Source organism: Gouania willdenowi, chromosome 6, assembly GCF_900634775.1.
Source record: "Gouania willdenowi chromosome 6, fGouWil2.1, whole genome shotgun sequence".
NCBI lineage: Eukaryota > Metazoa > Chordata > Actinopteri > Blenniiformes > Gobiesocidae > Gouania > Gouania willdenowi.
Genome location: NC_041049.1, coordinates 15,884,533 through 15,896,506, shown reverse-complemented (window position 1 = coordinate 15,896,506; position 11,974 = coordinate 15,884,533). Strand labels below are relative to the sequence as shown.

At 36.1% G+C, this 11,974-nt stretch overlaps 1 protein-coding gene across 1 annotated transcript; it reads left to right on the top strand.

The window, feature by feature from the left end:
- Nucleotides 1-2,637: 2,637 nt before the first annotated feature.
- On the top strand, nt 2,638-11,034 carry ifrd1 (interferon-related developmental regulator 1). Its single transcript, XM_028451413.1, has 12 exons — nt 2,638-2,865; nt 5,224-5,328; nt 5,424-5,505; nt 6,620-6,744; nt 6,875-7,032; nt 7,151-7,201; nt 8,254-8,432; nt 8,523-8,631; nt 9,314-9,448; nt 9,561-9,689; nt 10,273-10,368; nt 10,457-11,034. The coding sequence occupies exons 1-12, from the start codon at nt 2,835-2,837 to the stop codon at nt 10,541-10,543; spliced, it is 1,287 nt and encodes a 428-aa protein (XP_028307214.1). The 5' UTR covers nt 2,638-2,834; the 3' UTR covers nt 10,544-11,034.
- Nucleotides 11,035-11,974: the final 940 nt, after the last annotated feature.

Below are 11,974 nucleotides of genomic sequence, written 5' to 3'. Positions count from 1 at the left end.
AAACATGTTTTGTGTGTTAGTGAGGTTTTGGCATGATTATAACTACATACTGTAGTTAGGAGGATCTGTATACTGTACTTTAAAAAAAATGAATAGCTACTAAAAAACTAGTGGGATCTGACAGAAATACGAGCAGGATGTGCGAAGATGGGTAAGTGCGGCACAGACAACACTGTTTGATTTTAATTGGTTAGTCCAAAGATGGGAGTTTTGCTCATTTTCTGATGTAAAATACTGTCAACGCATCATCACGGCTTATTAACAGCTTATTGACACTAAGGCAGGACAAAAGTATCACCTCATGACAGTTTAAAAAACAAGATTATACATGAGGTAACAGATCAGATTTTAAAGTTTCATAAAAAGCTACCAATGTGTTTTATAATGGAGGTGTTCCAAAGTCTTATGTTGACCCCCATGTGGTCCCTGGACGCCGGTTTGAGAACCACTACACTGTGTTTACTGGATAAGTTGATGCTTTTCATTAAAGATACATACAGAATCAGACAGATTTACATCCTGGAGCTTGTTTTGCCTTATATTTGAGCTGCAGCACCAGGAACACTGTTGGATTGGACCGTGGGAACTGCAATAAGGACTGAGCATCTGTGAGATTTTCCACTGGAGAGATTTGCTCCTGTTTTGCTAAGATTAAGCTGAGCGAGCGAATAAGTGACAGACGAGGCAAGAACTTTGATAATTTAGTCTAAGCTTGTCCTTGATCTGTGAAATGTTTCATCAGAAGGTTACGTGGGACTTTTTGGATTTAAAAATACAGTCTATACTGTATACTTTCCTGTATTTGATGTTTCAACCTTTGATCAACTTTTGAAATGTATTTCTAATGATATGAGGTTTAATTTAAGCTTCAAAATCACAATATTTCAGAAATTGTGCATCATATGCAGTATTTCATGCTACTCTGAAAATAATTAATTACTACATTTCATCGTAAACCCAATAAAAAAGTTAAAAAATCATTCATTTCATTACCTAAATGTGTTTCGAGTTAAATGTTTCGCTTAATAGAGAACTTCTTGTCAATAATGCACAGATCAAATAGGACCATGACTCACTATATGATGCAAAGATGTAGAAAAAAACCACAACAATGCTTCTTATTTAAGCATCAATAACATGATTTATTATGGACACTGCAAGTTTAACTTGCAAAAAAAAAAAAAAAAAATACAAAAGTAATATAAAATCATTAAAAAAAAATAATAATAATCTGTTTATATAAGGAGTTTAGCTGATTAAATATATTCTATTTTATTCAAACTATCATTAACATATCATAAACAATGATCCATGTGTTAATAGGTCCGAACTTGCTGCTGGATTTATTCACATACTGTATTTAAATCTGATGCGACGAAGGGCAGATGAAGAAAATATTTTATTTATAAAAATATTTAATTAACGTTTTTAAAATATTTTTTATTAATTAATTATTATTATATTATGTATTTATTTACAGATTATTAAATTATTATTATATGTATATCATAATATTTAGTTATTTTATGTCACAGTACATCATTATTTGTATTATTATTATTATCGATAAACTATGGCTGCGTCCGAATAGTTCCTCCTATCTCCTTTCCTATCCACTGTTCTTTAAACCCCGGAAGTGGTTAAGTGGCGGCCATGATAAAGAGCGTTTTACGTAGACGCTGCATCGACTGCTGCCGCCCACGTGAGCGGTGCGTCAACGAGGCGGCCATCTTGGACCAGTGGCAATCACTCCTATTGTGGATTACATATATAGAGGAATGATGTGTTTACACTATTAAAGTTGTCATAAATCGCTCAATTCGCAAGCAATTTTCACGGGGTTTGTTTGTAACAAACGTAGATAGATAGATAGATAGATAGATAGATAGATAGGAACCCACAAAACGCTCAGGTTTTTATTGACAACATTGTTTAAGGCTATACATTGCACCTGACAATTATTATTCTTATTGTATAATGGTACTACTAGTGTATGATTGTTTTTGCTATTCTTATAAATAGAATTACATTATCATATTATTATTATTATTATTATTATTATATTCTTATATTACCTATAAATATTAAATATTTTTTATTATTAATATTAATGTTTTTATTATTGCTACTGTGTTTGTATTATATTATTTTGTTATTGCTATTATTAATATAATCATTACTACTATTACTATTACTATAATATCATCATCATTAATTATTGTAGCCAAAGAACTGAAATATTCAAGGGTGTCGTTGTGGAGATTAAGTGTTGAGTGGTAAAAGCAGCATTTTAAATATATCAAAGCAACTTGTATCATAGCTACATGTGTGACGTTTTTAAAAATTAAACACTTTGGAAATTGGTTTAAATTTCACCACCACTGGTCCAAGATGGCGGCGCTGTTGACGTGTCCCTCCACAGTCTATGCGGCGTCGATGTATATAATGTCATTTACATTACGACAGAAAGAGGTATTTCTCAGTCTCTAAGTAGTATTATTCGTTGAATTTTTACCCGATTTCCAAACTACCAGGGTGTGGAAGGCTTACTTTCTGTTGAGTGGAGGCGCGGCCATATGGTTATTACGTCACAAAGGGAAACCTCCTCGTGACATGTCTGCTGGTATAAATACAGCGAGCCGCCAGATGAGCCGCAGCCCTGGTTTATGAGGGAAAATGCATCGTCTCGGTTCTCAGGTTTTCTCCAAGATCGCTCTGAATTTCGTTTTGCCTACAGTGCACCGGGAATATTTTCATTTTACGAGACAATACAATAAAGGCTGGTCTTGTGTTGGCTGATTTTGGATTAAATACTGAAAGATATCTGCACGAAAATGCCGAGGAGCAATAAGAAGAAAAACAGGGGTGAGTAAGCTAGCGGCTACAGGGCCAAGGCCTCTTTTTATTAGCTCGTCTTCGAAGATGGGATTTGTAGTTTCCCTGTGTCGTCGAGCCGTTAAAATGGTATCAACGTGTTCGCAGTTGGGACTACAAAGGCGGCAAGCCGACATTATACAAAGCTAACCGGCTGATGTATCACAAAGCATTGTTGTTGTTGTTGGTTGTTTTTACACATGTATTCACATTATCATATACTTGTGTATTTAATACATTTGTTATGTTTGTCACTGAGCGTGTTTAAAATGTGCCGTTCCAGGGGCTAACCTTAGCATGCACCGTCGATCCGAGCACGAAACAAACACTAGCTCACTAAATTTTACATAATTCAGACCTGAATATGCTATCTTATCTGTGCTGTTGAAACGTGCCTTTTATTCGGTGAGTAATGGCGGTCTGTGTCCTGAGGTCGCTTTTCTGTAGGTTGAATTGGGATGAACTTTAACCAGATTTTAATAACAGAATAAGTATTTATGAAATGTGTAACGGAGAAAATGATTATCACTTAATAACGCGAGTGGGACATCTTGGACTACGTGCGGTAGGCTTTTGATGAGGCGGTGCCCCGTGTTATGAATGCTCTTGTTTCCTAGATATCTGGTTACCGACTTCCGGGTTTACCCTTCATGAAAACGTTTTCAATTCTGTTTGTTTTTGTATTTCCATCACGTTAGCAAAACTGTAATTTATGTTTAATTAGGAGACACTTTTTTCATTTGTGACGTCATTTTGTGTGCGTGTGCGTTACGTGATAAACAAACCCGTTTAACAACTACCGCAGCAACTCTGAGACAGTAATAGTTGTAACTGTTTGTTCTCACAACATTTATTTCAATTGACGCGCAAGAAGACAATTTGCCTTTAAATGGCGTTACTTATGGCAACTTGTCACCAGATTACAAAGAAATCAGATTACCCATAACACTAGTTCTCAGAAATCAGTTGTTCAGGGAATCCACGTCACCATGTGTTGTGTGGATTCCCAGCATGGCTTTATTCTAGGTTATGAAGTGTAACTAACTAGAGCCTGTTAAAAGTGTTGACTAAACTAAATAATAATGAGAAAAAAACCAAATTATTTGATTATTTGTTTACTTATAATAATAAGTATAATCTCTTAGTCGTCAAAGCTGCTTTACAAAGAATTAACAATAAAAAGGTCAAGGAAAAATAAGTTTGAACAGGTGGGTTTTGAGGAGTATTTCTGTGTTTGAATATAGTTTCCATTGTTGGAATAAAGTGAACTATTCTACAGATGCTGCACAGGGTTTAGGATACACACTTTTTCTATTATCAGTATAAAAATAAAATTTATCTTCTACATAAGGTGATGTTTTTATTTTTTAAAGTATTTTTTTTTTTAAAGGCGCATAGGGCAGGATTTGAGAAAAAAATGAACATTAATTTAAAGTTTGTTTTCATTTTGTGCTGCTGTTATGGGAACAAACAGCAGCACAGTTATAGCAATGTGCACAGGTCTTGCAGTAAACATTTTATTTATTTCAAGTCTTGATGCATATTTTTCATATTCCTGCGTAGGGTCAGACAGATATGGATTTTTAGGGCCAATGCTGATACAGATTTTTTTATTTTTAATTTATTTTTATTGAAAATAACAAAGGTGAGGTAGAACGACAAGTAAAACATATTTAACAAATATAAAAAACGAGTGATGTAGAACAAGTACAAATATTTTTGCTCTCTGTAACTAATGCGGAGCGGCAAACGCAGCAGCTCGCATCGGCCGATGCCGATACGTGTAAATACGCAAAAATCGGCCAATGTATCGGCTATCACTATTCCTGAGTTAAAAATATTACATGCTTTTCCAGTGTGCTGAGGTCGTCTGATTCATGCTATTGAAGCTCATTCGTGTATGAATTATAACACACAGACATTAAGAATACAATCATGTTATGAGGATCTGTTAGACGTTGGCCCGAGATTTCTGAGCTGCTTCACTTCCCTTCTGTTTCCAGCCCTTGATCCATACGTGCGACAGTAACAGGTGTTGGACAGTCTGTTATGTCATTGTGATATGCTTTTTGTGACCTGTGTCCCTCAAACCTGAGTGTACGCGTGTCTTATTTACACAAAGCACAAGCTGCCCTCGACTCTGACTCAGCACTTTCCCCCCAAGGGATGCTTGAAGTGTAGTTTTAAAGTGAGGAAATGACACATGGCTGGTTAGATAACTCTGTACCTGTGTGATGTGGAGCCAGGGTTGCATAATAGACACACACAGACCTTGGTTTAAGATTGATAAGGTGGAGTCATATCAACTAGTCTTGTCACTGTTTAATTTAATTTAATTTTTTTTGCCAGGGGCCCAGCATGGAGGCATGCAGCCTTTCAGTGATGAGGACGCCTCTGTGGAGACCCTCAGTCATTGCAGCAGCTTCAGTGACACTGCCAGTGTGGCAGATGAAGGTAGGACTATTGTCATACAATTTATATCCTTGAATGCGTAGAGATTCACACATTCTAGCTTTTTACAAAAAAAAACACTTGCTCTATGTTTTTAGGTGGAGAGGCCAATGAGGACGCAGCCCAGGAGGATTTCCAGTACAAGCTTAAAGGGTTCATAGACAGTACAGTCGATAAGAGGTGAAAGTCCAGCCTGATTACATCAGCACGTTACAAACGCATGCATTTAGAGGTGTAAAGATTACTGATTTATCCTACTGAAGTAAAAGTACTGTTGCTTGATTGATATTGTATTCAAGTACAAGTCCTACATAAAATACTCAAGTAAAAGTAAAAAGTAGCTCAATTGAATAGTACTCAGTAAAAGTTACTAGTTACTTTCACCCCCCACGTGTATTTTTGTTGGTAATAAACCTTGCCACGGTTCCCTTACATACATTAAACATCTCATGTATAAACTTATAAAGAAAGAGCATTTTTGCAAAATTGAAGTTTAGTATATTTTCCACAAAGGCATCTGTATAAAATAAAAGGTTTGTCAAAAGTACAATATTTTTTTCTAATTAAATGACATCAATATATTAAATTCAAAATAAAATAACAAAAAAATGCAATGCTAAATGTACCATATGGGTAAAAAACCCCAACCCGAACCCAAGAAAGTGGCTGGGAGTTTCTCAGAAATGGCACAACTAAGAACATGGATGATGTTCAATGTGCAGTTTATGAAGAGACCACGAAACGGGAATGAAAAAAAACATTTGCTCAAGTAATGGTTGGGTGTAGAAAATTACATTACTTCTTCTTTTAAAACATACTTAAGTTCATTTACTGATTTAGAAATATACTCAAAAGTAAAAGTACCCATAAAAGCAACTCTATTACAGTAACGCGAGTACTTGTAATCCATTACTTTCACCCCTGCATACAGTATTATGCAATCATAGTGACACGTGTGTTTAAAATACTTGGCTCACTGACTTTTTCTGAAACAAACACAAGTTAGATGCACAAAGAACAAACATCAACTGAAAGTTCCACTTACAGATTCAACTGGTTTGATTTTATTCAACGTGACAAATGTATACTTTTGATCAGATGTAATGTGCGATCAATAGTCTACTTTAATCACTAATTATTTATTGATTTTACAAAGGTTGTGTGCAATATAATTGCAATGTTTTACTTCGGTTTAATAGAGCTCCAGTTTTGGCTTGGAAAAACATCCTCTGTTTTTGACAAGGATGTGTTTCTCTTTCCAGTCTAAAGTACATTTTTCTGCTTCTGTCCCCAGTGCTAAGACCAGGCAGGGGGCGCTGGATGGGCTGAAGGGGGCCATGGCCACACGGATCCTGTACGAGTTCATCTCGGAGAGAAGGATGACCATTACGGACAGCATCGAACGCTGCCTGAAGAAAGGTGCTTAGTCTGCGTTTGTGCTCATACAAATGTCTTATGTTCAGCCCAATGGTGCATTTGTTAAATGATTTATTTAATATCAGATGTGTAATTCTATGAGCGATCTAATGCTTTCCTTTCTTGTGCTTAGGAAAAGGGGAGGAGCAGCGCGCAGCAGCTTCTTTAGCCTGTTTACTGTGTATCCAGCTGGGCTCGGGAATCGAGAGTGAGGAGGTGTTTAAGAGTTTGAAACCCATCTTTAAAAACATCCTGGCAGACGGATCAGCCAACATCCAGGCCAGACAGGCTGTAAGCATTGGTTCATTGTGTAATGTTTGTCATTTTTGTCTAAGAAATTGTGCATTTCTACACTATACCAAACCTGCTGCACTGACTGTGAGTTAATGTGTTTTATTTTTCCTCATAGGTGGCAACAAGTCTGGGTCTGTGCACATTAGTAGCAGAAGATGATATTTTGGTAAGCATTTCCTCTTTTTCCGAGACGTATTTGTTTAGTGAGACACTGTTGCAGTTTCTCTGTAAAATACATTTGTCACTTTTTATCTCTGCCAAGGTGGTGATATTTTCACAGGCATTTGTCTGTCTGTTAGCTGGATTAAATCTAAAGTAGTAGTTATAATTTGAACCAAAGATGAAGTAGTTTGATCTTCAGTGGGACACAGTTCTTGGGTGGGAAAACAAAGGATTTCAACATTATTGTTCCTAAGTTTACATGACATATAAATTATCAGGCATAAGTGACAGACATCAATTCCTACACAATTTTCTTTTACATTTTATTGATTGTGACAATTTTTTTTTTTTTTTTTTAAATTGGGGAAATAATGTCAGGAAAAGTTATTTGAGAATTAAAATGACTGCAGTCATGTGATAAAAGCATGGGCAAATTGCTGTCCTGCAAACATTGTGGAGCTTCAATACATTTTTGTATTTAGATGGGCTGAGATTTCTACAACTGAATTATTTGGTAAATTAGATAATTTGTTTTTTCTATCTTTATCACTTTCTCCTGTGGGCTGAGTAGGACGGTCCAAAGGGCCAGATTTGGCCCCCGGGCCTTGAGTTTGACACATGTCCCTTATACCATGCCATGTAATTGAATGCACTTCATAAAGTTCCACTCTTATTTCAGGTTGGTTCCTTAATGATCCCATGGTTTCATCAAAATTGGATCTAGGGGATGCACATACATTTGGACATACTGTATTGTTATTAATGCAGATAGCCTTTATTAATTAGAAATATCTTGATCATGGTAACATTACACTTATCCAGATAACTGAATATCTGGATAAGAGGATATCTGACGTAGGTTTGACGCTCTCTATTTAAAAAAAAAAAAAAAAAAAAAAACCTCTGACAATAGGTCTTTAGTTTTACGATCCGTCATCAGTGCTGACTGCTCAGCCTATGATGTATGAATCATTGTGCTTTTACCGTTAGTGTTTGTTTATATAATGACTAAGGAATTTCATCCTCAACATGACCCTCTGCTTCTTCCTGCTGCAGGACGTGCACGCCACCATGGAGTGCTTTGAGAACCTGTTCACGCGCTCCTACGCTCGGGCGGACGGCACGTGTCCATCCATCAGTCCCCCGACCAGCCAGCTCCACACCAACGCTCTGCTGTCCTGGGCTCTGCTGCTCACCATCTGCACCTCTAACCAGCTCAGTGACATCCTGAGGAAGTGAGTCTGTCTGTGTCTGTGGAGCAGAGGTTCAGACTCCTGATGGTGGAATCTGCAGGTATTAATAATGTGCACGTGTTCTTTTTGCAGACATCTGCCCAAACTGCCACGGCTGCTGGAGAGTGACGACGTCAACATGAGGATTGCAGCAGGGGAGACGATCGCTTTGCTCTTTGAGTTGGCAAGAGACATGAATCCTGTAAGTTCAGTCGTTGAGACGTTCATGGCCAGTTTCCTGATTCAATTCCGTTTAAATCAGGTTTTTAATCGACTAATCGTGATTCGATTTTGATTCGGTATTGATTGATCTTTCAAATTTTACTTGGATAATAATAAGATGGTTCCAAACTTCAGACTTACGTTGGGGTGTCTTAGCCAGCAGAGCTTCCTCTGCATCCATCATGTTTGAATGCACTTTGCGTTGCACAGGCACAGTAGTTGTTGCTAATGCCAGCCTGTAGTGAGAGACTACTGGGGTCAGAGTAAAAAATAATAATAAATCGATTCCAGCACCGATGAATCGATTTTGGAATTATTCAATAAGATCAATTGAAGGATTTGTTGTTTTTTTAAACTCAGATCACAAATGATTTAATTCAAATCCCAATTTTAAAAGAAAAAAAAAAACTAAGATTTAAGATTGGGATGTAATGATGCATTTAACTCCTCAATTTGATTGTCAATTTTTTTAACTAATATTTCCCCCTATTGTTTAATAACAGTATCAATGCCCATACAGTGCTGTATTGATTTTAAGCCGTTCTCATTTGCATCAAGTTTCAGTCGATTTAAGATATATTATTACATCCCTATTCATATTTGATCTGACTGCAGTGCATCCTTTAGTAACCATGGTTACGTATTCTTCTACATTGCTTCAGGAGTTTGACTTTGATGAATTAGACGAGCTGTGCGACAAGCTGAGTGCTCTGGCCACAGACTGTAACAAACACAGAGCCAAGACTGATAAGAGGAAGCAGCGCTCGGTTTTCAGAGACGTGCTCAAGGCTGTGGAGGTGAGTGATGATCTTTCAGCAGAGCAGTCGTTTCTCACCTGCCATGATTATTATTTACATTCAGGCTCGACATTTGCTATCATTGCTGAATTCTTTGTCTGTGTTTCCATAGGAAGGAGAATTTCAATCTGAGACCATTCGCTTTGGAACGGAGCGCATGAATATTGACAGCTGGGTCAGGAAGAGGACGTACGACACTTTCAGAGAGTTTGTTGGTTCTGGGATGAACTTCCACCTACAGGTGAGACCTTTCTTTGTTCTTTATAAAACTCAGTACGTCTGAGCAGAACTTGTGGTAAACTAAAAGATCAATTACAGGGTTGGGGTCAATTATATTGTAATTGGCAATTAATTACAATTGTGATTTAATTGCATTTAAAAAAAATATATTGCTGTAATTGAGTTCAGTTAATTGACTGTAATAGTAATTGGCATGAACATTCTATAAAAACTGTCACTTACATGTCAGTTCTCTTAAGGATAATTTTACAATTTATCTTTAATCTACACTAAAAAATATTAAAACATTGGTCAAAACTGACCCTTTATCATAAGATATGCAAACACAAGAGGAAAAATACATTTTATGGGTTTATTTAATAAAGGCTCAGTAATTGTGATTAATTGTAATTGAACTTTAGTAATGAAGAACGTAATTGTAATTTACTTTCTGGGGAAAAATGATAATTTAATTTTAATTGGAAAAAACACAGGTGACTAATCATAATTGAGTTATAATTCAAGACGTAATTTTAAAATATAAATGACCCCAACCTATACATATATATATTTTTTTATTTTTAATAATTATTTTCTCCGACCAGGCTAATGAATTCATCAGAGATGTCTTTGAACTGGGACCACCAATACTGGTTGACTCGGCCACAATGAAAGCCATGAAAATCTCTCGCTTTGAAAGGGTAAGTGTTCACCAACAGAGGGAATTTATTTCTATTAATTCAAATTAAATCAATGTGATTAGAGATTATAAAGCGCTCTCTCCTACAGCATCTGCATAACTCTGCTGCATTCAAGGCTCGGACCAAGGCCAGGAACAAGTTCAGAGACAAGAGGGTGGATGTGGGAGAGTTTTAATAGTTTTTGGGCCTTTTTTTCCCCTCTTCTATTCCATTTGTCTACATTACTTTTTAACATGCTTTTAGAGGAATTGTCACTGTTAGTACTAACGCTCACCTTCTGTAAACCTGAAATAGTGTCATTTCATCCCTAATTTCTGCACCTTTTAAATTGGCTATAGGTTTATCACTATTTAATGTAAATATTAACCGTACTGGTGAGTATTCAGAGTGGTGTAATGTTGTATATCTATAGAAAACAGTGTACATATTTTGTGTATATTTGCTTAAGTTAATATGGATTTGTTTCAAACATTGCAAATTATTAATTTAGGAGCATCATAATTTTCCATGAACTTCAAAGTAAGGCCGTTGCTCGTGACCAACTCTTTATGTTAAATGGCTTTATGAAGTCTTTCCATTATTTATGTTGGGCCATGGGCACTGTTACACTGTGGTGTGTAATCTAAAGGGTACAGAGGAATAAATAAACACTAAACTTGCAGCAAACTATCTTCTGGTTTATTTCTTCATGTGTAATATCTGTATATTTGTAAAGAAAACAAGGAAACATTTTTGCTCCAAAAGTGACACATACACAAATGCAATGCTTTCAATGCCCTGCAGGTGGCAGTGTTATTGTGTAGCCCAAAAAAATGAGAAACTGCTATCACAGTACGGGCCACAACATGTGATTGATTGTTCCAAAGGCCAAATTATCAACATTCATGTCTGCATTTAGAATAATGAATAATTAAGAGAACTAAAAGTTTTGTTTAAAAAAAAAAAAAAAAAAAAAAATAGAAATAAAGTGTCATGTTCTGTCAATTTGTGCAATTTTGTCATTTTTGGTAATGGTGTTGGGTTTCATAATCTAAGTTTAAGTCACACTGTCTAACAATTTGTTTCCTGGGCTGCAATAAAATTTGCCCTAGAGCTGTGCGATATGGACCAAAATTAATCTCTTTATCACATTGGTGATATGTGAAATCTCAATTTTTTTTTTTTTTTTTAACTCTAAACATCTTATCAGAAAGACAATTCTGGGTTTAAACTGCTGATGAAAAATGCCACACAGGCCCAGCTATTAACAAACTGCAGCACAATATGTGCCACTTTTGGCTTTTTCTCTTTAAAGAGACGACATGTGCCTTTCAAAACGTGTTACAGCAACTCCTAAAACAAGTATTTTAATACAAAATGAGCTCTGTAGTAAAAAATATAGGCTATATTCTAATTTGCTATATCGTTAAAATGGAAATCTTGATAAATTGCTCAGGTCTATCGAGGGCTGCCACATACCGATGTCTGCTGTACCCTAATGCCAAAGTGTTTGCTTCCAGTAACTATTGGCAAATATGTGAAATATTTAAAAGTATTATACATAAAGCTGTTAGCATGAATATGGCAGTCAAGTGTTGTTTGCTAAAGGCAGTGGCTATCCGTACGG

Bases quoted from the DNA above. Each gene is read 5' to 3' on its own strand.
- ifrd1 (XM_028451413.1), top strand. From the start codon at position 2,835: ATGCCGAGGAGCAATAAGAAGAAAAACAGGG. The intron at 7,202-8,253 runs GTAAGCATTTCC...TTCCTGCTGCAG, and splicing joins TAGCAGAAGATGATATTTTG to GACGTGCACGCCACCATGGA. The intron at 8,433-8,522 runs GTGAGTCTGTCT...TTCTTTTTGCAG, and splicing joins CTCAGTGACATCCTGAGGAA to ACATCTGCCCAAACTGCCAC.